Source organism: Oryza glaberrima, chromosome 1 (genome assembly GCF_000147395.1).
Source record: "Oryza glaberrima chromosome 1, OglaRS2, whole genome shotgun sequence".
Classification (NCBI taxonomy): domain Eukaryota; kingdom Viridiplantae; phylum Streptophyta; class Magnoliopsida; order Poales; family Poaceae; genus Oryza; species Oryza glaberrima.
In genome coordinates, this window is record NC_068326.1 from 29,778,373 (window position 1) to 29,804,259 (window position 25,887).

The 25,887-nt window shown below is 47.4% G+C and overlaps 4 protein-coding genes across 6 annotated transcripts; 1 reads left to right on the forward strand and 3 right to left on the reverse strand.

The window, feature by feature from the left end:
• Nucleotides 1-6,293: 6,293 nt before the first annotated feature.
• Nucleotides 6,294-7,684, reverse strand: LOC127759592 (uncharacterized). The gene has a single exon (XM_052284000.1). The coding sequence runs from the start codon at nt 7,474-7,476 to the stop codon at nt 6,991-6,993; it is 486 nt and encodes a 161-aa protein (XP_052139960.1). The 5' UTR covers nt 7,477-7,684; the 3' UTR covers nt 6,294-6,990.
• A 372-nt stretch (nt 7,685-8,056) lies between these two features.
• Nucleotides 8,057-12,583, reverse strand: LOC127764576 (uncharacterized). Of its 3 annotated transcripts, none has more exons than XM_052289576.1 (9): nt 12,313-12,583; nt 10,947-11,104; nt 9,866-9,954; nt 9,650-9,785; nt 9,477-9,551; nt 9,215-9,336; nt 9,050-9,125; nt 8,687-8,746; nt 8,057-8,601 (listed from the first exon to the last, which is right to left on the reverse strand). In XM_052289576.1, exons 2-9 carry the CDS (start codon nt 11,085-11,087, stop codon nt 8,473-8,475), a joined length of 828 nt encoding a protein of 275 aa, XP_052145536.1. In that variant the 5' UTR covers nt 11,088-11,104; nt 12,313-12,583; the 3' UTR covers nt 8,057-8,472. The 3 variants fall into 3 exon arrangements, with proteins under 3 accessions (XP_052145536.1, XP_052145463.1, XP_052145607.1); XM_052289503.1 differs by having other exon boundaries at nt 10,947-11,109; nt 12,313-12,582; XM_052289647.1 differs by lacking the exon at nt 8,687-8,746 and having other exon boundaries at nt 10,947-11,109.
• Nucleotides 12,584-13,171: 588 nt separating this feature from the next.
• LOC127756903 (uncharacterized protein At4g15545-like) lies at nt 13,172-15,532 on the reverse strand. The gene is made up of 9 exons (XM_052282289.1): nt 15,110-15,532; nt 14,919-14,987; nt 14,743-14,796; nt 14,559-14,622; nt 14,358-14,441; nt 14,007-14,252; nt 13,834-13,879; nt 13,622-13,700; nt 13,172-13,499 (listed from the first exon to the last, which is right to left on the reverse strand). Exons 1-9 carry the CDS (start codon nt 15,416-15,418, stop codon nt 13,407-13,409), a joined length of 1,044 nt encoding a protein of 347 aa, XP_052138249.1. The 5' UTR covers nt 15,419-15,532; the 3' UTR covers nt 13,172-13,406.
• Nucleotides 15,533-17,062: 1,530 nt separating this feature from the next.
• LOC127760195 (indole-3-acetic acid-induced protein ARG7-like) lies at nt 17,063-17,707 on the forward strand. Its single transcript, XM_052284415.1, has one exon. It carries the CDS (start codon nt 17,232-17,234, stop codon nt 17,595-17,597), a length of 366 nt encoding a protein of 121 aa, XP_052140375.1. The 5' UTR covers nt 17,063-17,231; the 3' UTR covers nt 17,598-17,707.
• The last annotated feature ends 8,180 nt before the right edge of the window (nt 17,708-25,887 follow it).

The window sequence follows — 25,887 nt, forward strand, 5'->3', positions numbered from 1 at the left end:
TACATCCTAAGAAACTAGGAGTGACTTACATCCTAAGGAAAACTACTAGTGGTTTACATCCTAAGGCAGCCAACTATTATTCCAAAAATAGATGTTAAAAGCATATAGTAAAAACAAGACTTAATCTGTCATTCTCCCCCTAAGTCTTGTGTGGCGCCTTTTGGGGAATTTAAACCATTCCAATCCTGGCGCGAAACTCCTGGAACTTGACCCGCCCGAGGGACTTGGTGAGAAGATCGGCGAGCTGATCCTGGGTGTTAATGTAGCTGGCCTTGATGCTCCCCTCCTCCAAGCAGCTCCGAATGAAATGATACTTGATGCGGATGTGCTTGCTGCGCTCATGGAAGACGGGATTCTTTGCCAAGGCCAAAGCGGACTTGCTGTCCACCCTGAGCTCCACTGCTTCAGCGTTTCTGCCCAAGAGATCACCCAGCAGCCGAGCCAACCAAAGAGCTTGAGTTGAGGCGGTTGTGGTAGCGATGTACTCCGCCTCGCAACTGGACAGGGCCACCACTTGTTGCTTGACCGACTGCCAGCTGATCAGGCACTTGCCGAGGAAGAACAGCGTGCCACTAGTGCTCTTGCTCGTGTCGCTGTCGCCGGCGAGGTCGTTGTCGCTGTACCCGATGAAGTGCTGCGCACCGGGACACCTCGGGTAGTGCAAGCTGTAGTCGGTGGTGCCCTCGACGTAACGGAGGATCCTCTTGACAGCCTGCTGGTGCTCTGTCGTCGGTCGCTGCATGAACCGGCTAACATAGCCAACAGCAAATGCCAAGTCTGGCCGCATGTGGACGAGGTAGCGAAGGCTGCCCACAATACGCTGGTACTGCGTGGCATCGACCTCTTCAGCCGTGCTGTTGCGGCTCAGCTTCAACCTTTCCTCCATGGGAGTGTAGGCTGGGTTGCAGCCGGTGAGCCCGTCCAACTCGACGATGCGCTTGGCGTAGGCGGTTTGGCGAAGGGAGATGCCAGAGCTGTCCTGGTGGACCTCGATCCCCAGGTAGAAAGAGAGAAGGCCCAAATCGCTCATCTGGAAAGTCGCCTTCATCTCCCCCTTAAACGCCTCCACCTCAGCCTTCTTGGTGCCGGTGATCACCAAGTCGTCGACGTAGATGCCTACCAATAGGGCATTGCCGTCCTTGCCCCGCCGGTAGACAGCAGCTTCGTGAGAGCTCTGCTGGAACCCCATTTGCTTGAGAGTGGAGTCCAGCTTGGCGTTCCAAGCTCGGGGTGCCTGCCGCAAGCCGTAGAGGGCCTTGCGCAGGCGGAGAACCTTGTTCTCCTTGCTGGGGATGACGAATCCCGGCGGCTGGTGGACGTAGACCTCCTCCTTCAGGTCTCCGTTGAGGAAGGCGGACTTGACATCCATGTGGTGCACACGCCATCCTTCCTGGACTGCCAGCACGAGGAGGAGACGAACAGACTCCATTCGCGCAACGGGCGTGAAGGCGTCGTCAAAGTCGACTCCCTCCTGCTGAACGAAGCCGCGCGCCACTAGACGCGCCTTGTGCTTGATCACCGCCCCGGCCTCATCCTTCTTGAGCTTGTAGACCCACTTAAGGGTGATGGCGCGGTGGCCGGCAGGAAGATCTGCCAACACCCACGTCCGGTTCCGCTCGACCGCGTCCATCTCGTGCTGCATCGCAGTGCGCCATGCCACATCTCCATTCGCCTCTGTGAAGGAGCAGGGCTCACCGTCCTCATGCGCCAGGTGCAGCTCGGCCTCGAAGTCGCGCGTCTCTAGTCCAGGGACGGGCTGATCACCGAAGATGTTGTCCACGGTGCGGTAGCGCAGAGGCTCATCGTCGTGGTACGCATCAACACGATCCTCGTCGTTGGACAACGGAGTGGCGAACTCCACCAGTGGTGTGGGCGCCGGTGTAGTAGAGCGGGGCGTAGCCGGTGATGGAGGAGTTGCTGGTGGTGTAGGTGGTGGAGGACTCGCCGGAGCTGATGGCGAGCCGGGTGCCAAGGTGGACGAGCTCGGTGAAGATGAGCTGCTAGCTCCCCCGGCTCCCCCAAAGTGGACATAGTCGACGACGAAGTTTCTGAGAGTCGAAGTCGAGCCGTCGTCCACCGCCTTGTCCCAAGCCCAACCTCGCCCCTTCGTCGAATACGACGTCCCGAGAAATGCGGACGCGCTGCGTCGAAGGGTCGAGGATGCGGTAGGCCTTGACGCCCTCCGCATAGCCGATGAAGACTCCCGGCGAGCTCCGGTTGTTGAGCTTGCCGACGTGGTTGAGCTCCTTGGCGAAGGCGAGACAGCCAAAGACGCAGAGGTGGCTCACCACCGGCTTGCGCCCGTGCCAGGCCTCGTACGGCGTCTTGCCGTCAAGGGCCTTGGTGGGCGAGCGGTTGAGGAGATGGATGGCAGTCATCACCGCCTCCCCCCAGTAGATTGCCGGCGTCCCTCTTTGCTTGAGGAGGGCGCGGGCAGTGGCCACCACTGTCTGGTTGCGGCGCTCCACAACGCCGTTCTGCTGCGGGGTGTATGGCGCGGAGAAGTGGCGTTGGATCCCCTCGTCGGTGCAGTACGCCGTGAACTCAGCCGTCGTGAACTCGCCACCGTTGTCGGTGTGTAGCACCCGAAGCTTGCGGCCGCACTCCTTCTCCGCAGCAACTTGATGACGCTTGATGGCGTCTAGAGCCACTGCCTTGGAGTCGAGCAGGACCACCCACATGTAGCGGGACACGTCATCGACGAGCAGCAGGAAGAAGCGCCGGCCTCCAGGTATGGCCGGAGTCACGGGGCCACAGAGGTCGCCGTGCACAAGCTCCAGCTTCTCCTTGGCGCGGAAACTTGCTTGGAGGGGAAAGGGGAGTCGTCGCTGCTTGGTGAGGACGCAGTTGTCGCAAAACTGCTCCACGTGCTTGACTCGCGGCATGCCCTGCACCATCTCCTTGTTGCCGAGCTGCTTCAGGGCCTCAAAGTTGAGGTGCCCAAAGCGCTCGTGCCACCGCCATGCATCATCGTCATGGCGGGCTGCAAGGCACACGGGCTGCACCACCTGTACATGGAGAACATAGAGGCGGTTGGCACCCCTGTTCACCTTGACGAGAAGGCGACGATGTTGATCCCAAACCGGCAAGACCCCATCCTCTATCTCCACGCGCAAGTTGTTCTCATCCAGTTGTCCCAAACTGATGATGGAGTTCCTCAGCGCGGGGATGTAGTAGACACCGGTGAGCAGCCGGTGCTCGTCGGTCTTGGCGGTGAAGAGGATGGAGCCGACGCCCTTGATCTCCACGGCGGAGGCGTCCCCAAACTTGACAGAGCCTTGAACGCTGGAGTCAAGCTCGAAGAAGAATTCCCGCCGCCCGGTCATGTGGTGAGTGGCACCAGTGTCGAGGCACCACCCGTCGATCTTGTCGCCGCAGGATCCATTGTTGAGGAAGACGTGGGCCCGCGCTCGTCGAGGTGGAGGGGCGCGGTAGAGTCCGGTGCGGGAGTGAAGTGCGGCTCGATGCTTCCGTGTACGAAAAACAGAGCCACCTCGTCACCCTCCTGCGCTTGAGCGACGTGTGCTTGACCTCCGTGCTTCGCCTGCCGGCAGTCCTTGGCCCAGTGGCCTGTCTTCCCGCAGTTGTGGCAGGTGTCGTCGCGGCTGCCCTTGCGCTCGCCATCGGCGCCGCCGAGAGCGCCACTACGCGCCTTCTCCCACTTGCGTGGTCGACGCTTGCGGCTGCTCGACGATCCCGAAGCCGAAGAGCTTGTGGCCTCCCCCTTCTTACGCTCCTGTTGGCGGGCGAGCCATTTCTCCTTGGTGAAGAAAAGCTTGCCACCAATGGTGATCGGCTCTGAGGGAGGTAGCTGCTTGCGGTTGTCGACGGCCTTGAGGCGACCCGTCACCTCTTCGTTCGTGAGCTCGGTGAAGTCCAGCAGCGTCCCGATCGACAGAGCCAACTGCGTGTACTTCTCGGGGACGACGCGAAGGAGCTTCTCCACGGCTCTCTCCTCATCGATGGTGGTGTCGCCGAGCTGCGCCAACCGCTGCTGCAAGGAGTTGAGGCGGAGAACGAAGTCGTCGATGTCCTCACCCGGCTTGAAGGCCAGGTTCTCCCAATCCTAACGCAGCTTCTGAAGCGTGGACCTGCGGGCACGGTCGCTGCCAATGCGTACCGAAGCGATGGCGTCCTAGGCGTCCTTGGCGGTCCGCTTGCTCGCGATGGAGGACTGCATCTCCGTCGGAACAGCAGCAAGGAGCACCTCCAACGCCCGCCGATCTTCCCAGTAGTCGACGTCGCCGTACCGAACCGCGTCCCACATGTGGCGCGCCTGCAACTTCACCTTCATCACCATCGCCCACTCGGCGTAGTTAGTCTTGGTGAGCATGGGCCATGCGCTGCCAACATCCTTGACGACGGTCTGCACAACGGGAGGAGAGCCGGAGCGTCCACGGCGCCGGTCCGGGGAAGGGGAGGCACGCTGCTGCGAGGGCTGCGTGCACCAACGTCCCGTCCACCCTGTTCCTGGTCGAAGTCCAGTTGTGCCTCAATCGACGTTGCCTGCTCCCGGAGTCGCTGGGTCTCCAGAGCGCGGTCGATCCGAGGATCGCGCCATGGATCGCGCCGCTCCTCCTCACCGCGGTGGAGATCTGATCCTCCGCGATGGGGGCTGAAGTCGCAATCACGTCGGCCTGCGTGTCGATCCTGGTCCGCGTCGCGTCACACGCGGGCCACGTCTGTCAGCTCCAGGTCACGCCGCTCCTCCTCCTCCTCAGCTCGCAAAGTAGCAGCAGCAGCTGCAGCCTGCCTGGTCGCCTCCGTGGTGCGTGCTGCTTCAGCTTCTGCCGCCACGAGACGTGCCGCCCTCGTGGCTACCTGCAGCCACGCCTCTGCTTCCTCACGCGCCGCGCGCGCTTCCCGCGCAGCCGTTCGCGCCTCCTGCGCAACCCGCGCAACAGCAGTCGGAAAAGGAGATTAGATCAAGGTGGAGTCGAAGGCGGAGATTGATCCAAGAACAGAGCAAGAATCGGCTGAAGTCCAAATTGGCTACGATTAGGATCGGCTAGGTCTGAGTCGGACTAGGTGAGCCGATGCAGCCGATTCTGACCGTATAATTTGGTGTATGACATTGAGTTGAATTGAGGTGCTTCAAGATGATTGCCGCACATGGATAGAGTTCTGAGAAGGCAATTGTATCTATTAATTAGGATGTTTTATGTAACTTCCTTAGAGATATGTTTGGGCAAAAGTCTGCTGCAAAGACTTATGGTATCTTAGAGTTTGTTAGAGATAGCGGTCATGTCCGGTATGGACATATCTTGTAATTCTCAGGTATAAATAGACCCAGAGCCCTATGTAATTTTTAACACACACGTTTAATACAATTTCGGCGCATCGCCACCTTTTTTGCTTTAGTTTTGTTTCGACGAGTTCTTGCTTTCGGGTTGAGCTGCATCGGTTTCGATCTTCAACAAGAGGTAAAACTTGTTATGACGACTTGTGTTCTCGAGATTAGTGCTTCCATCATTATGACACTCTAATTTTGTCTATATAATTCGTCAAGTTATCATATATCTTACATAATCTTTGGCAATATCGTCATCTAACCTACAATCGGCTAACATCTGTTAATAGAAGGCAGCCGATTAGGTTAAATAGCGACGTTGTTCTAGATTATATAAGATATCTACCACTTTATGAAACACCCAACGGCTTGATTATCTAGATATTGTTCTTCTTTTCATACTTAATGCTGCATCAGTTGAGTTTGATCTATTAAGTCGTGCTTAGAATATCAATCTCTAGCCTGTCCTCTGGTTGCCGATTAGGGTAATATCGGAGTTTCAGCCAATCTTATCTGATTTAACCATATTCGATCTATATGCTTCAATGACATGTTAAATCCGCCCTTTATGTCAAGATCTTATTGCATTTACGTATATTAAGCTTTTGTTTGGTAAATTATATTTGTTTTGATATCTTTATATAAAGTAGTATCGAAGTATTAGCCGATACATGCTAGATCTATCTGATCGGCTATGCTATAAACATATATAATCATGTTATTAATATATATTTCGATCTAAGTGATTTATACTGTCTCGGCATGGTGACCGATCTATCCCAATCACTTGATTTAAGTATAAGAACTATATATCGTTAATATCTACAGCCGATCGAATAGATTTAGTTCCTTACTATCTATTTATAACCGCCGATCGATTCATATATGACATCGGCTCAAAGATAAATGATATGTCATCGGCACCTAGCTGATCGGCTATCATTTATAGATTTAACCACGAATTCTTTGTCTCTATTTCTTGTTGATTACAGGATCAAATCAACTGGCACGCTCATACATTCGAATGCGAGATTTGGACCTGCACTGGAGTTAAGCAGATCTCCCAGGCCTCGTATTTTCTATCAACACAGCTGCAGCCTGCCTGGCTGCCTCCGCGATGCGTGCTGCTTCAGCTTCTGTCGCCGCGAGACGTGCCGCCCTCGTGGCTGCCTGCAGCCACGCCTCCGCTTCCTCACGCGTCGTGCGCGCTTCCCGCGCAGCCGCTCGCGCCTCCTACGCAACCTGCACAATAGTAGTCGCATCGCCGTCGCCCTCAGCGTCGGCCGCCGACCGCCTGCTGCCTCGTCCGCTGGAAGTGCTTGAGGCATGGGACGAGAGAGAGGGGGAACGAATGGAGTGGAGAGACATTTTTGGATGGGGAGTCGATGGAAGTCAGATAAACCTTGCTCTGATACCAATTGTTAGCAAAAGGAACACAGGTTTTGGGGCTAGTTTAATTTCTATTCTCCACTCAATCAACTATGGCTGGTTGGATACATATATATAGGCCAGTGGCTTACACCATAAGGTATAGGCTAGTGGCTTACATCCTAAGAAACTAGAAGTAGCTTACATCCTAAGAAAAACTAGGAGTGGCTTATATCCTAAGAAAAACTACTAGTGGCTTATATCCTAAGACAGCTAACTATTATTCCAAAAATAGATGTTAAAAACATATAGTAAAAACAAGACTTAATCTGTCACTCTCTACCAGATCTTGCAGCGGCGACGATGACGAAGAGGAGGCGGCCGACTTCTCCAGCTGCCGTAACCCCTGCCCCTCGCGGATTCGGAGGACCCAGTCGACGTCGAGCTCGAAGAACCACCTCCCCCTCGAGGACCTCGACCGTCGCCGCGTCGTCGAACGCTTGGACCATGCGCTGGGCGTAGCCGTCGGCGACCATGCGACGCGCGACCTCCCTGAGCTCGTGCGCCGTGAGTGCCCTGAAGCCAGCGGCCGCGGCGGCGGAGACGCCGGAGGAGTGGCCGGAGCAGTCGGACGCGTAGGAGGTAGATGACCAGGTGGAGGCGGAATCGACGGACTGGAAGAGAGGCCCTCGGCCGCCGGAGACGACGGCGGCGACGCTCCGGATCGAGTCGCGGTAGGAGATGCACGGCAGGGTATTGGCGGCGGCGCTCAGGTCGGCGGCGGCGCTCTCTGGTACGGCAGCGAGGCGCAGCGCCATTCTATCGCTCGCGCGCAGTCGTTTGGGGCTTTGGGCTGCTCGATGAGTCTGCCTCGAGCAAGAGCCAAGAGACTCGAGTGAAGCGAGAGAATTTCACAGGTCAACGCCAAGTCAGCACCCGCGCGCGTTCGAACCGCGTGCTCGTGACAGTCGCAACTCACGATCTTTCCTTCGTAATTACCCAAAGTGTGGCAATGAATCTTCTTCTGTGCTTCTCGTATTTAGAGAAGTTTAATGGTACAACCAGCTACTAGCTCTAAATCACATATAATCAACTTAAAATATCTAATTCAGATAATAGTTATGTATAAATATATACTACTCCACTATTGTTTCTGCTTTAGAGGTTTCTGTAACTGTAAGAGGTACAGATACAACGGCATCAACCATACCATCTACGACAGATACAATGGCATCGACCGCATCATCTACGACAGCAATGTACCATCTACGACAGATACGGTGGCATCGACCGCACCATCTACTACAACAGTGACGACGGCATCTACCACTTAGAAGGCCAATTAAGGCGACGCTGGACTAGACAGAAATACGATATTTGAAGAACGGAAATGATGAGTGTTACCAGCTCCCTTGAAATGACGGGAATGAACCACAAATCTGGAGTTAGAATCGAGCTACAAAAACGATCATAGTGAGAGCAATACGAATTGCACATTCAAGTTGTATCTAGAATCATGGAGTTCTCTATATGTCTATGAGATGGCCACTATGGCAGTATCTCCAGTTGTTGAAAATTGAAACTATGAATCATTAGTGCACAGATAAAAGCATCCTCAGCCATAACTAGACGTGCATATATATATGTACAATGTAGAACCGTACAGGGACAAATTTTCGGCAATGTTGAGGAGATTTTTCCAACATTGCTTGCGCTGAGTTGCACTATAAAGCTTAACGTAGAAAATATATGTAGTTGTATGTGACTGTACGAAAGGATGGTTGTAGATGCGCCTATGAGCAATTCACCACTCTTCACTGCCTCTTGGCTAGCGTCTTCTTGAGACCTCTCAAGATTTTGACAAACCACACTGTGTTCATCACTAATAGTATTGTGGGCACAGCGAATATCAGAATGCAGCTAAAGGTGCGCATCTGCTTAACCTGTCAATAAACAAGAACAGTTTAGTTTCAGTGATTTTTGTCATGTAGACATGTACCCATATATCAAATCAGAAGGATATAGCACCTGATCAATGTGAAAGTATATGTGGTAAAACAAGTAGATGAACAAAATTATCCTTGCCACCTGTAGTAAGCAAATGGTGGTCCACATTTGAGATATATAAGAACTTCCTAAACAGCACCAGAGACAGCGTCTAACTGATTAGGCAACTATTATTGATTAAGCACGATTCCAAATCTCCCTCCCTCTCATACTTACGTACACACAACAAATAACAAGGTTGAATCTCGCTATATACAGATTCAATTATAATTCGTGCATGCATGTAGTACATCTAATAATAGTACATAACTATCCGATCACCTGCAGTCAATGCATGATTTTTAACTTCTAACCTCCAATTACAGTGTAGCAACTTTCACTTACCAGCCATGCAACAAACATTGTAACACCATTGACAAGATAGGCTTTCGATCTTTTCATTCCAACAGTATCAAGAAACCTTTGATGAAGAAGGTACATAACAGGTCAGATAGATTGAAGTAAAATAAGTATAAAGAAAAGGTGCATGATCTTTTTCATGAAGCATACCATCGGAGGTTGATTCCAGGTGTGGTTGTTTCAGAGATGAGAACCATGTATGTGTACAACTGTCCTTCTTCAGAATAAATAGCATAGACTAAAGAAATAATTGACAGCAAGTGGTGAAGAACCTGACAATGGTCAATCCAAGTGATGAATAATATGAACAGCAGAGCACACAGTAATTGAATAAACACTGAATAGCAGTAACCTAGAAAGTAAACAAATGGTGAAATAAAATAAATGGTAATGATCAACTATGCTCACTTACATACTCCATTCCGCCAAGGGAAGGATAAGCCCAGGATAACATAGCAAGGTCAGCGATGAAGTACCCCAGAGAAACCTAAACAGATTTAATTCAGCTAACATGTGGCAAAAGGAGAAAATGTATATATCAGCATAACCTATTATTCAATGCGGATAAACAGTGACATATGTTACCCCCAGTGTAAAATTGGAGAGGTTTGAACTCCGAACTGTTACTGGGCCATCCAGCTCATCAGAGAATAGGTTGGAGAAGAATACTAGGTAAACTGACATTAATGTGATGAACATTGCATGGACAGTGGACATGCCCCTAAAACAGTTAGAAGGTGGAAGTTAAAAGACAAATATAGCGTGAAATAGGACATAAATTCTACAAACACACTGCTTCACCTGTTGTTCCACTCAAGCTTTTGGATTTTCGTAAGAGAACCATAACCCTTGTAGTACAATGAACTGATTAAGTGTGTGATGTCATAGACCTGAGATACAAGTGATAAATTGTAGTCAAGACCAAGAAGAAATATTTCAAAAGAGGTGGTACATAGATATTAGTCATAGCAAGTCCCATGCAACTACTTAATGTTTACATAATACGTAAATAAACAAAACGGCACAGTTTATGATCATTTATGAATATTACATAGCATTGCAGCATACTTACTACTAACATGCTGTGGTCACTATTGACCAATGTTGTTTTTTTTAAAGGAAAAGCGGAAATATGTCAGGTCGAATTAACACAACTCTAGGTACTGAATAATTCAAGCAGCTAATAGGGCATTAAGCGTAAAGATATGCTAACCCACCCCCCACCCTCCCTCTGCTGTTTTGTTTCCATATAGGATGCTAAACCTGATCCATCATATTACAGCACAGATATAAATCTTATGATGGAAACTGTATTTTCTGTGAGGAGCTCACACTGAGGTTAGTTTGTGTTAGACTAACCATAAGATGATTGGTTCTATAAGGCATTATTGAGATCAAATTACTGTAGATTGAGTTGAATAATCTCTAAAAGATCCTAATAAGATTAAACGCTACAAAGTTATAATTCAAAGAAACAGTTAGACTTGTTTCATAATTTTAATTTGAAAATTTATTTAAATGTGCAAGCATACAGGCAAGTCAAAAGTCATAAATAATCTGAAAACAATCGCACATATATCTGCACTTACACAGCTTATCTCAATTACTTTTATCTATATGTCCATATCTCAAGATTGATGTGGCAAGTAGCCAAGTTACACTGAGAATATGGCTATATTAATTCGATCCCAGAAAAACCTGCTTATAATAATAGTCATCTCATATAAAGGGGCCCTACCTGCTCCACAGTCCTCGCTTATAACATAGAAAATATATATCAAACCTACACTGATTTTTCCATTCAGCTAAATATAACTATCAAAGTGACAATTCACATGTAGACTTATAGTAAACATCAACGGATAAGAGGGACAAATAATACCATTTTGCACATCAGGATCCCACCAAGCACAGCAGTGTATGAAACATAACAATCTGCAAGAAGGTAGTCCTTAACAAGTGATTCTGCTCTGTACTTGTAGGCCTTAGCAGCCACTACTGAAGTCGTGGACAGATCCATCATCTGATATACCTTGACTCCTGACCTGATGAAAAGGGATGAGTCAAGTAGGACATTGTAGATTCAGCCATGGAAATTAGAGAGTCAAGAACAATAAATGGCCAGTACTACAGAAAACTAAGAATAATTTAGAGACATCCAGCTACCCACATGCTCAGAAAAGCAACCAAGAGAGAGATCAAAAAAAGAAAAGCAACCAAGAGATGGGTAAATATAACATCCAACTGACCATTAAATGTATATTAGGAAACAATGAAAGCCCAAAAATATAATTTGGCAGATTATTAAACAAGTTACTAGATGTTTTAATTTGTACTTTGAAGCTAAATAAATTCTCGACCACTTTCATATTTAATGCTCAATAGTTGAAAAACAGCAGGTAGTACCATGTAGCAGATATTGAATGCAAACTACAATGTTGAAGGTTGTAAACACGCAACAGCACATTGCAGAAGGGGAATGAAGTAGTCCTATAGTTTGGTAGGTACTAGAGACATAATTTGAGACAAGCAGATAAGGCCGTGTTTAGTTCACCCCCAAATTCCCAACTTTCCATTACATCACATCACATCCAAAACTTTCCTACACACATAAACTCCAAACTTTTTTTCCAAACTACTAACTTTCCTCAAACTTTCAACTTTTTTCAGGAACTGAACACAGCCTAAGATATCCTTCATCGCGAGATGACTCTGAATCTGAAAAGTTTGGAGCTGATCATATGTTTGGTTATCGTTGCTATAATTCAGACAAAGTAACATGGGTCATAATGGAGCATAGATCCAATGCAGAACAACCCATGAAAAGCAACTGTACCTGCATGTGCATGAACTTTAATCCAAGAAACGAACTGTAAACACACCGTGTGGCACCAGGCGGTGTGGGTATGCATTTGACAATCAACTACTCATATGTGATTGCATATTCGATAAAGCATTCAACAAAACAAAACGAAAAAAAAAATAAACATGAGGAACATCTCCGACAACGGGAGACGCTCCGGCTTGCTGCAAAAGTTTTAGCCACACAAGAAAAAAATGTATACAAGGAATCAAGAACACCAATATATGTGTGCAATACGATCAAACATTCATCCAAGTCGTCAGCGCGGCAGGGGACGACGACCTAACGTGTCGCACGGGGGGCAGGTTCACGCATCAACGAAATCCTGAAGAAGCTGTATTCGCTTATTTCAACCTCCTATATCTACGAGAGGAAGAACGAATACCTTCAGTTCGATTCCGGCCGAGGTGGAGGTCGGCGGTGGAAGGATGCCTCCTGCATAGCCCCCCTCCGAACCTGACCTCTCGCTGGCCCTGCGCCGCTCGAGTAGGCCGCGCCAACCGAGGATGCTAGGTCGGGCTCGGCGACGCGCCTCTGGGCTTGCTCGCCGGCCGCGCGTGCGGGGTCGCGGACTCGCGGGGAGAGAAGGCCGGCCGCCCGTTCCTCCGGCTTACACGGGAAAGCGAGAGCGAAGATGAAGGTGCGTGTGAGAAGGAGAGAAAGAGATGGAGGGGGGTGATTTTGTCATTTTCCTCAGCTTTTTTTAAATCTTTTTTTTAAACATGTGTAATTAAAATTCCTAACCCTTGCGGTCCATTTTCAACCGAGAAATTTGATGGTTTGATTTTATTTTTTTCGTTGTCATTTTGCTTTAATTGATACTACCTCTGAGTACAACCATCCGAGTTGATGAAAATATACCAAAATGTCAAATAATCAAACCCCATTTTATAAAGTGTCAAATTATCAAATCTCTATTTCTAGCTAAGCCGTGGTAGATAGGAGCAATTTCAGTATCAAATCTGTGGTCTATCCAATTTTGGGAACTTTATCTGAGAATGCTCAATTTTCGTATGCCGTTTTGCTTGTTGATTTTGTTTTAGCAAGTCTTGATGACTGTTGATTTGTTGTGGCGCAGTTAATGATAATCTCATTTTTAGTGAGATTTCGACTTGGATGGTCTAGTAGAGGCGTAGAGCGCTCATTTGATCGTGACGCCTCTTGTGGCTTGACCCGCTCAAGCTCCCTCTACTCTCTAATCTCTAATTTAACGACTAAATGGCTGGTATTCAAGTCTATCGCGGTGTTTGTTTTTTTGTTCGATTTTTTAACATTTAGCATGCGACGCGACGTAAGTTCAATCAAATAGTAAAACAAAACCAATAAAAGCAATAACCTATCTGTAGCATTTCTTGGCATGATCAAACTGTTATTAGTCTCTGTACAGGCGAACACTGCTGTACCATCCGTTATCTGACGCTCATGATCCAACTGTAAAACAGCGTGCAGCGTCCAGATCAACAGCGCTACGAGACGAACCTACGACAGGCTACGGCTAAGCAAGCTCTGGAACGACATGAAGAGATCCTTGTTCTCTGAACCGAAGATCTCGTCAGCTTTCTGGAGTGTCTCCTGCAACACAGCAATAAGAAACGGTGTCAGAGATTAAAGAACTCATGTTCTGAAATCTGAACGGATTAACGGGCCGGTTGGGACTCAGTTGAAAACTGAGGCTTGGTGTCGCAAATGCCAACCTCTCTGGATTGCCTGTGAGCGTTTAGCTCCTTGATATTGGCAAGAAAAGCTGCGAATTGTTCATAGGAGAGACGATTCCTGGGGAGAAACACCAAAAAGAAATATGCATAATTCATGCTGTGCGTGCACTGTGCAGGTCAGGAACTCAGGATGAAATGAAGAAACATGTTTAATTGATACAGTCGATTTGAGAATGTTGGACTAGCTTTACCTTGCCTGACGAAAGAACTCCTTGCCATCTACTCTCGTCGTGCGCCCTGAAACAGAGTTCGAAACCAATTTTCAATGGTTTATTGCATACGGATTCAGTGTAAGGCAATTGATATCGCTGTCACTGGATTAGTGATGGATGCTGATGAACTTGGAAGTTGGAACAAGAGGGACCTGAGATCGAGTGGGCGCGAGGCGGCGAGTTGGCAGCAGAGGACATCTTGCTGGAGGGCAGCCATGGCTGCATCGCCATGTGGCCTTCTAACCGAGGCGAAGTGGCGCTGGCTGCCAGCTTAGGCGACACGGCGGTGGAGTATCTTCTCGGGGAAGTGGCAGCAGTTCTCGTCTTCGCCGCGGGATCAGACGTGAGCCGCGGAGAGATGTGGGTGACGGAGAGCTTCTGCTCGAACGGTCTCGCCACTGTTTTGTTTGGAGCAGGAACACGAGCAAGAAGAATCAGCTGCTCACATTACATTGCTCTCGAACTTGGAGGTACATGCTATATATTTTTTTTTCTGATCATACCTTCCTGGTTTACGCTTTCAATTTCGGTGGATCCATCAGCAAGAGAGGAGACAGGATGATGATGACGACTATGTGCCACTCCATCTTCAGAAATGTTGCAGAGGTGCATTCGTATGAACAGATGAACAGTGTGTATGTGTGTGCAATAGCAGTGCAGCTCTAGAGCAATAATATGAAACAACATTTTTCAAGAGAAAATACCTTTCCAAGAACTTGCTTTCGCTACCGATTGCTCGCAGGTTCTTATGTCCACTGTCTCCTGAATCTGTTCATGAGTTCATCGAGACCAAAAATGGATTATTTATTTACACTACCCATAATATATAATAAGTTCATGGGACAGAAAATTTGGTTAAGGAATGAAGAGAGAACTAAAGGGCCTCACCGGGGGATTATCATCACCCAATGACTGCATTAGATGCCTCTTGAAGGTTTCCAACTGAATCAAGATAACCATAAAAAGAAGAAATTCGTTATCTCAGTGTAAAGGAAATTTGTGCAAATGTGCAGCTGCAGCTCAGCAACTGTGTGATCATCTCAGGCTCTCAGCTCAGCTCTCACCTTGGCGAGATCCCTGGCCAGTTTCTTGGACGTGTGCGCGAGCGAGTCTCTCTCCTTGGCAAGCTTAGCCTTCACAAAAAACCACGCAAGAAGAATTAAGCAGAGCTCAGAGAAGAGATCGATGATCGAGCAACAGAAGAAATTACACCCCAAACTCTGCACACGATCGAGCCGAGCCGAGCTCAACGTACATTGTCGTCGAGGGCGGCGCGGAGGCGGGCGTCGGAGTCACGGAGCGCCTGCTCGAGCGACGCGGCCCTGTCGGCGAGCTCCGCGGCGAGGCGGTCCTTGTCGGCCAGCTTCTGGCGGAGCCGCGCGGCCTCCAGCTCGAGGCGCGACGCCCGGGCCGCCACGGCCACCGCCGTGATCTTGCGCGCCACCTCCAGCTGCTCGTACGGGTCCGGCGGCAGCGCGGCCGCGATGGCGTCGGGCAGCCCCGCCTCCGACACCGCCACCGCCGGCGCCGGCGCGGCCGCAGCGGGGGTGGGAGTCTGCGTCATCGATCTCGGCCTCGGGCCGGGCTACCGCGCGCGGCGGAGGCTGGTGGCGAGATCCGAAGCGGGGAGCAGAAGGCTCTCGGGGCTCGCACGGGGAAGGAAGGAAGGAATGTGGAAGGAAGGAATGTGGATTGTGGAGTGGAGTGGGCTTTGCTTTGCTGAGCATGTGGCATGCAGGTAGAATTCAGTTCCAAGCGGACAAGGATTTTCTACCCCTAAGTATCGTAGCAACTATTATTTGTATGCGACTCAAATAGTTATAGAAAAAATTGAAAAAATTTAGTAACATCATTTGGGATGATACAAGTCTATACACAAACATGCAGGACTAAATTTGATCTACAACTAGAGAAACAAAAATAATAAAATCAGACAGTGAATAGTACCCATACAGTACAGATAAAATTTGTTATTTTTGTTTCTTCATATATCGATCAAATTTAGACTTGCATGTTTGCATAGTGTCTTGTATTATCATGTACTATCTTATCAAATTTTATGAAATATTTATATAACTATTTAAATTGCATGCATACACCTAGGTGTACCTAGGTGTAAAAAATACTTTCTGAGTTCGAAGCTTCTTCCGATGCGTGAGGTGTTGGGAACGGGGCAGCTGCACGTGTGGTGAATGGATTCTGATCATCTTCTTGATTTTTTTTATGTAAATTTGATGTTCCTTTTATTATGGCAGAGTCATGAACTAGCACACAATATATCAGTCGTTTTGTGCATGTCATTTAAAAAGTTATCAAAAATTTAAATTTTTTTTTGTCAAGATAGATCAATGTATGACATATCTTTTTTAAACATGCGAGTTAAAATTCGACTTATACAATTCGAAACAAAAATAATAAATTTGACCGTGAATTATGCGTTCTATTCATAGTCAAATTTGTTATTTTTGTTTCTACTTGTATAAGTTGAATTTGAATTTTCATGTTTGTGAAGTGACATATCACATATTGATCTATCATACTAAATTCTTTAAAAAATTTTGATGACTTTTTATGTAACATGCATAATGAGAAGATATCTCCTTAAGAGATTATTTGAGTTTCACCAAATTGAGCGCTTTTTTTCAAGTGAAAGAACCAATTTGAGCTTTCAAGGGATCTCGAGAGTCAAGAGCATGAGTCCATTCACCCTAACTGACAAAGAATACCATGTCCGCCTTTGCCAGAGAACAATGCCCACCGTTTATTATCAGTTTAAGATTTCGGAGAACTAGTCATGCACCAAACTCAATATAAAATGTTGTTTTACCAGGTCGTAGGCTCAGGTACGCAATGACAATGTGGACGCAGTTCGCTTGTTTTGCCCTTTCGTCAACTCAGCTCAGCTCGACAGTCGGCAATACCACTGCCCAATCATTTTCACTCGCAGATAATAATCTCAACCTAAGCACTGTTCGATCCCCCGAAAATACTCTCCACGTTAAACACGCTCACCGGAAGTCAAAGACCAGCCGCTCTGCCCCCCGGGTCCCACGCCGCGGCGACTGACTCCATGTCGCGACTAATCACACGTCAGGGCCGAGCTCACTCACAGTCACAGGAAGTGTCAAAGTCCATGGTAGGAACGTGATTAAATTTCTCACCCTCACTTCGGTCAGTTGGTCACGGTGCGCGTAGGCGTCGTACGTGCTCGTTGCAAATCTTCAAGCTAAAGCTCTCCCCCTCGATCCCTTCCCTCCCTTTTCCTTGTCGCGGGAGCAATTCAACGAGAGAAATCGTATTACAGCTGGGTGAGCCAGTGAGACTCACTACCGGGTCGCCAGCCGCAGCGAGTTCACGCGGCTCGGGCGGCTGGTTAAATGGCTAGCGCCTCCTCTCAATTCTCATCACCGAAGCACACCTTGCCTGGCAGCATCACGAGAGCGGCGGCGGGGCATTCATCTGGGGTAGTAGCTGAGATGAAGGCCGGGTACGTGCCGGTGCTGGTCGGGAAGAGCGGCGGCGGCGGCGAGGCGGCGACGAGGTTTCTTGTGCCGGTGGGGCTACTGAACGACCCGTGCATGGAGGCGCTGCTGGAGCTCGCCGCCGACGAGATGGGGTACGGGCAGGAGGGCGTCCTCAGCATCCCCTGCGACGCCGACTTCTTCCGCAGGGTCGTCACGGCCATCCCGTCGGCCAACAAGGCGAACCTCATCTGTAGCCCAAACAGCCAAACTGACTGCTAGTGCCTATTCGATTATGAATTTACGATCATGGTTTCTGATTCCATTTCTGCCCGGTCATTTTGCTCTGTAAATATTTCTTCGTTACAGTGAAGTGGTACAGATTAAGATTATGTTTAATCTCGCAAACGACTATTTTTGTAATGTTTGTGACAGAAGTAGGGGAGAAAAAAGGTACATCAACCCTATCTGATCAAGATAAACCAAAACCGTATTGTTCCATTTGCTCCTCACCTGAAGCAACATCTGTAAAGACTGTACGGGCGTGCACGTAGTGGCGTAGCTATAATAAAATGAAGGGGATTCCACTCGCTTGCCACTCTGGTTTGAATTAAACTTAGCTTGATACGGGTGCCTAAGTTTAAATTGATGGGGTATATATATGGTAAAAATAGATAAACTATAGGTAATTTTTTTGAACCGGGTTTTTGGGCACCCCTAGCTATACTAGCTCCGCCCCCTGCGCGCGCGTCATCGTTCGAACAGACCTATCAAGTGCCACACATTTTCTCCAAATTCTAAGGTCTGCCGGTTATATTGTTGACAGATTGGACGCGAATATTAGGGAATGACCTAATATCAAATAATTAGAATTCTCCAGATTCTGAGGTCCGCAGGTTGCATTGCTGACAGATTGTAAACCGGACGCGAATATTAGGGAACGACCTAATATCAAATAATTAGAAGGGGTGAGGCTTCGAACCCAGGTTATCTAGCCCATCATCTTATGGAGCTAGCCGGAAGACCCCTGTGTGTTTCTCGACAGATTGTTAACCGGATTATTATTACCACGGATCATGCCTACTCCCTCCGCTTCAGGTTATAAGATTTTGACTATAGTCAAAGTCAAATTGCTTTAAGTTTGACAAAGTTTATAGAAAAAAGTGGTAACATTTTTAATCCAAGATAAGTTTATTATGAAAATATATTCAATTATTGATTTGATAGAACTAATTTAGTATTAGTACTATATTTGTATGTAAACTTAGTTAAACTTTAAATAGTTTAACTATAACCAAAGTCAAAACGTCTTGTAACCTGAAATAAATGGAGTACTTGATTATATAAAATAAACCAATTATTTTTTTAAAATACCATTAACAAATAGTTTAAGAACAAAATGTTATAAGGATGAAATACAGTAGAGTAAAGCATTTTGAGAAAATATATTTTTAAAGAGTGGAACAAATATCCACAATGATAATCTGGTGAATTAGCTAGAAAAGAATGGAGCCAAACAGTGTACGATGTTTCATCAACCAAACAACCCAAAGACCTTGCAGGTTCTTGTACATGTTGTAGGCTTGGAGGAAGACACGAAGATCTCATACAAATCAACATCCTATTTGGTGTTTGGTATAGCTGTGGAGTTTGTAAGTGAAATTATAGTGGTTTAAAAAATATATATATTACAATCGCATAAGAATAAAATGATTCAACAAAATGACAGTGTTATAAATATATATTTTCGAAGGTAGAAATATTCGGTTTTTTTAAGAAGGGTATAACTCAGGACGCACACTCACACCACACGCTAGGAATGAGATTGGAGACCATCAGATCTCAGTGCACGGGAAATGTACAGTCCCACTGAACACGCACGCGTGTGTACCCGAGACTCCCGAAGAAAGATGGGAAAATCCCGTCGAGGTGAGGTCCCGCGACCGGCCGTTCGCTCCACTGCGAACGTGCCAACCGGGCTACGCTCGATCCTCGTAGAAATATTCGGCTAGAAGAAATCTTTGGATGCGAAGATGCATGTGATGGCCTAAAATTTCGTATAGCTTCGAGCACGGCCTATACAAACTGCAAAGGGAAAGCTCCAACCAGTTGGGCCCGATGTCCACAACCTTCGGCCCACTACTATTTCTGTCCCTCATGCCCTCACGAATTTTTTTTATTTTTAGATTTTTTTAAATATTTACAGAAATAATCTATCAGCGAAAAAAATTACAAAAATAGACCCTGCCGCCCACCACTTGGGCGGCAAGCTGACGTGGCAAACGGGGGAGGGACGGGCGGTGACGGAGGGAGGGTTTTTTCAGGAAAACCCTTGCCGCCCTCTATTGGGGCGGCAAGGGGCCCCAATGCAAAAAAGCCAGCCGGTTGCCGCCCTCTGGCCGGGCGGCAGGCCTCGCTGCCTATAAAAGGCCTACCGCCCAGCCCCCAGCCCTTATTCCTCCCCCCCACAAATCCAGTAAAAAAAAGAAGAAAGGGGAGGAGAAAAGAAGAAGGGGCGAAGCCCTGCCGGATTCACACGCCGATTTTAGGTAATATTCATAGATCCTATATGTGACTATTGAGTTAAATACTGTGTATTTTTTAAAACTTTGTTTGAATAAATGCATTATATTTTTAGGGTTTTAATTGTACTAATCTAGAAGTGCATATCGTAGATATCGGTAACTACGTAGATCTGCTAGTTTGGAATCAGTACTTTATCGTTGCATTGGCATACACAAGAAGATATTACGTTGTAGGTGTTTATTGCATGAAATAATAATATGATCTAGTTATTTCGTTGATAGATATGTCGAACAAACAAATATTCCAAGTTTACCATGGCCCAGGAAACGTCCGTTACGGGCCAACTGGGGTAGATCTGTCAGAATTTATTATATCAGAAAGGGGAATTGATAGACCGGCTGAGAGGAGTGTACCTTCTATAAAAGGATGGTTAATGAGGGGCTTGAGAGTTGATCCACAGATAAGTGACATAACAATCAATGTTATAGTAAGTCGGGCAACTGAGGGTTTTTATTGGGAACTAATGCCAGTTCAAAACTCTCGAGTGTGGAGATGGTATGTGGAAAATGCATTGCAACGCGGGTGGCTTCTAGCTATGGTTCCGTTTGTTCACCCGAAGGATCCAGGTGTGCAGATGAACATGGATGATGGCGAGGGACCAAGTGCTGAAGTAAATGAGACTTCTGTGGAAGAGGTCAACGCACGAGAGGACGGGGACATAGTAGCTCCAGTGGGCATTCAACCAGGTGGAGTGGCCGACGAGGTGGAGACTGTCGGTGCCATTGTGGATGAAATGGAGAGGGAGGATTCTGACAATGAGCGTGTAGAGGAAGGTGATTCATCAGATGATGAGTCGGATATTAATCCAGCAGAATGGGCTAGTGAGGATTTTTCTGGTTTGGTTGTCTCTGAAGAGGATAGTGTGAGATGGGAGTACAAAGAAAATGAGGTTATTCAGGGAGCGATTTATACTAGAGCAGAAGATATGAAGGAGACGGTAAAACATTTTGCAGTGTCACTTCATAGAGAGTTTTGGGTTGCCAAGTCCAACCGGTCGCAATATGAAGTTCGGTGTGTTAAGGAAAAAGATGGTTGTCCCTGGAGAGTGCACGCTTATAAGGGAAAATGGAAGGATTATTGGACAGTGTCAGTCGTTACCAAGCATACATGTTTTCTACCTGGTGTTCAGAAATACCACAGGAACATTACATGTGCATTTGTTGCATCTGAGATGTATGCGCATGTCATCGATAATCTCACATATGAACCAAGGTCAATAATCCGACACATCGAAGAGACATACAAGTATACTATTAGCTATGCCAAGGCGTGGAGGGCCAAACAGAAAATAATAGAGATGAGATTTGGAACTTACGAAGCCTCGTATGACAATTTGCCACGCCTGCTTGGTGTTATCGAAGAAAGAAACCCTAGGAGCTCTTACGCAGTGAAGAAATTCCCCTCAACTGAACATCCTGGCAAGAGTGTGCTGCAAAGGGCGTTCTTAGCTCTACATGCATGCAAGATGGCATTCGTGAACTGTCATCCTGTTCTCTGCATTGATGGGACATTCTTGACTGGAAAGTATCGGGTCTAGATATTAACAGCAATAGAGGTAGATGGGAACAATCAGGTATTGCCCTTGGCATTTGCTTTTGTTGAAAGTGAGAATACCGACAGCTGGTACTGGTTCCTGAAATTGGTTAAAACAAAAGTTGTTGGTATGAGGCCAAATGTGTGCCTGATACATGACAGACACGCTGCCATTCTGCGAGCGATAGAAGAGTTGCAGTTTGGGAGTATGGAACGAGGATACCCTGGTGAGTGGGAAGATGTACAGAGTAGGTGGTGCATGCGTCATATGGGAGCTAATTTCTTCAAGCAATTCAAGAACAAGGAGCTCATGAACATGTTCAAGAGGCTATGCAATCAGAACCAGGAGAAAAAATTCAATGAGCTTTGGAAGAGATTAGATGAGTTGACAGCCAAATGCAGTGATCAGCATGCAGCGGCTCCATCGACCGCCGTTGCTGACCCTCCTCAAGCTCTTGGACCTCTCCCAACGGATAGTCCAACATTGGTTAGAAGAACTGGAGTGGAGATTCGGAAATTTTCTCAGTGGATTCTGCATGAACCAAAAGATAAATGGGCCAAGGCGTATGACACAGGTGGTGCTAGATATGGAATAATGACAACAAATTTGGCAGAAGTTTACAACTGGGTGATGCGCGGTATCCGTGGACTCCCACTAGTTGGCATAGTGGAGTTCATTTTACATGGGACATGCAGGTATTTTAGGGATCGGTTCCAGGCAGTTCTTCCCTCTATGCCGAACAACAGCATTTTATTCGGAACTTTCATGCAGAAAAAGCTAGAGGAGTTGCGTAAAAAGGCCATGAAACATCGAGCTCTAGTGCAAGGTACCCAACAACACAGGTTTGAGATACTATGTTAAGATAAGGCAGGCAGGGGTATCTACCGCAAGAGAGTGAAGCAGAAATGTGTTCTCAAAGCCGACGGCACATGTCATTGCTCTTGTGCAAAGCCGAAGCTGCTCCACAGGCCATGCACCCATGTCATTGCTGCCGCAACGGAGTGTGGCATACCAGATGCAGTATATGTGTCACAGTACTTCAGTAAGCAAGCAATATATCATACATGGAGTGGCGAGATTATGGGTTCGGCATAGCTGGGGAGTTCACAGAGACTAACGATGAAGTACTCAATATTCCTAACCCATCGAAGCTCCGAGGCAAGACTGGAAGGAGGAAGACTCGTCGCATCCGCAACGATATGGACGAGTCGGAGGCTGGCAGGGTGAAGCGTTGCAGCAAATGCGATGAACATGGGCACACCTACAAGCATTGTCCTAAAGACAAGGAGAAACCAAGTGCGGCGGAGACAGGACTATCAGGATAAGCAGCAGATGGAGCTCGCCCTACGGGTGAAGGCACTACCTCAACTCGACCACGTCCTAGGCGTCGTCGTGCCACGTCTGGCTACATGGTGTAGTTCTTGTGTTCTATGTTGGCATGTGGCTTTGTTTGTAATTTGTTTCGAACTTATCGATGTGTTTATGTTTCGTCGTGTAATGTCAGACTTCGGCATGTCATGTCTTTAGGTCTCGTGATGTAACGTCAGACTTAGGCACCTAATGTCTTTAGGTATGCTGATGTAATGTCGGACTTCGGCATGTTATGTTATGTTATGTTATGTTATGTTATATTATTGAACTCTACATATATGTTAAATTGCACGTCATCGTTATGTACCCTTAGTAACGTTTGCTATATTTAAATAGCATGTACTCTTGTTGTACATAATAATTCTTATGATTTTATTACTTTTTCATAATTTTACAAGTTATCTTTTGTTTTACATTACTACTTTTTGAATTGTTCTAACATGAAACACTATATTTTTCAGAGATGGCACGTTAGGATACACCTGAGTTGTTGGACCCGGCGATAGATCACCGACACCGGTCTCACCTTACTGTGGTGCAGGGGGCTCAGCTTGGGACATTCCGGGCACGGACGTGCGGTGAGCTACTTACGGTTCACGACTCCTTTGTCGAGAGGTACGAACAGTGTATTACTATAAATTAGTTGCGCTGTAATAATTTTTATAATGACATATTAATTTGTTCTTGTAGGTTGCGTGAGGCCGGCCTCCTACCAATGTGTCGGTTGGTGGAGGTTGCCGCCGGCCACGCGGACCCGGCCAGACGCTGGAATGTGGACCGGTCCCTCCTAGCAGCTTTGGTCGACCGATGGAGGCCAGAGACGCACACTTTTCACTTGCCGTGCGGTGAGGTAGCCCCTACCCTACAGGACGTATCGTACTTGTTGGGGCTACCGCTCGCGGGAGACGCTGTTGGGCCAGTGACCACGGGTGTGGACTGGAAGGACGATCTAACGGCACGTTTCGCACCAGTACAGCGCGCACCACATCTCCCGCTCCAGCCGTTGGCACACCACCGCAACACCGGACCTACGAAGAGGTGGCTGCTTCAGTTCACCGTGAGTGTTTTTGTACCGAGATGACAAGTGTACTACATATTTAGTCGTAAGGTAAGGTGCCTAACATTTTATCGAACGCTTGCAAGTCGAGCAGTACACCGGGACTTCGTCATAGGCAGCCGGCACGTCGAGTCAGGGTCCACCACTGGACCATGCTGGGACCTCGTCGGACCACTTGGTGGCTTCCGCCTTACTCTTCGACATCACTGACTTCGACTTCGCTTCAGGCTCGACAGAGGACGTTATCGGCCCCTCACAGCTGGGAGGCGTACCGCCGGTGCAGACGCAGGACCAGGCGCAGGCCACTCCACCGCCAGAAACTCGTGCTACCCGTGCTGTGCCACTGGATCGTTTCACCTACTCCTAGTACCACGTGTGAGCACAGGCCCGGAGGACCAAGCGTGGTCGCGGCGCGGGGCAGGGCCAGTAGAGCAGACTTCTCTTTGTTTATTTGCTTCACATGCTAGTACTGTATGCTTGTGTAATGAATATGTTGTTGTTATATGTGCACGACACCTTTCGGCGCATGCACGATACCTTTCGGCGCATGCACGACTACTTTCTGCCGCACCGATGCAGCCTCCTTTATTCGCGTACGATACGAGTATTTGCCCGCCATTTGCCGCATACGACCAATGTAACTTTCGGCGCCAATCAGGCGTACCCACCATGCCCCGCCACATTCACATGTCAGGGATATCACTCGATTTTTGGTGCCTATATAAGTCGCCTTAATGAGTGAGGCCTCACAATCTTTCAGAACTCAGTCACATTCAGTACTCTCTTCCCCACTTGCTTCATTACAAATCCTACCGGCTTTCGTCAATGTCTAGACGCCTGGGCGTTGAGGATCCGAACTAGCGTAGCGATCCTTGTGTATACCTACTACCACCTTGGTGCCAGCGTCCTCTCTGCCTATGCGGTGATCAATGCCAACTAATGGCTTCGAGGAATCCTGATATTCGAGGAAGGCGCTTTTTTAGGTGCCCTAACTATGACCGTGAGGTATTTTATTATCTGCATATGCTTATTCATTCCGTATGGGCAATCGTTTTATTCTTCGTAACACTACTCTATTCGGCAGACCCGCACCACGGCTTGCGCATACATCGAGTGGGTCGATACAGAAAATCCCGTTCTCAACCTAACCACTTGTTTACAAGAAGGTCGATGGTATTTCGCATCCGAAAGTACTGTGCAATACTTGCAGAGAAAAACGGCTTACGAACGACAATGTCGTGAACAACAATGCGACTGGCGGGTGCTAACTACGGCACTCCCTCCATGGGAAGCCCGTCCAAGATGCAAGTGTGGTGATCGTTGTCAAGTTCTTCGTTCCATAAAGCCTACAACATTGGGTCGAAGGTTCTTTGTTTGTCCAAATATTCTTGACGACGATTTCATGGTAAGAATATTTTGATTACATGAATCCTTATTTTCTCACAACATTTACTAACTTTGCTCGCTTCACATCTATTCTTTCCTCCTAGGAACCACCAAGGAGATGTCAATACAGAGAATGGATAGACACCAGAAGGGTTCTAACTCCACCTAGCCTTGTTGTGCAGCTTGAACTACCAAAGCAATACAGGGTTACTAAAGCGCGGTTTGAGAGAGGAGAGGGATCCTCACGTAGGGGTTAGCTTTTATCGGACAACTTGGCATATTGAAATTTCTACTGTCATGCTTCCTTGTCCAATTACTACATCGTCGTTGTGTTCAACTATTGCACTACCTCCCTCCTAGTTTGAATCTAATATCATCTATGTAACCGCAATGGAAATAGTTGTATCATGTTCAAATTGTACTATTATTTCTTCATGTTACATAATTCTCCTTGTTTAAGTACATATAATGTTTCTACGACCGAGACTGCGATAGGCCTATATCAATTCTCCGAGTACTAATACGTCAAATAAGTTACAAAATAATACCTTACTTAACATATGAAATTACGAAACAACCAACTTCAATACATTTTTATAACAATATTAACAAGTTTTACTAATAAATACTTCTTTAAT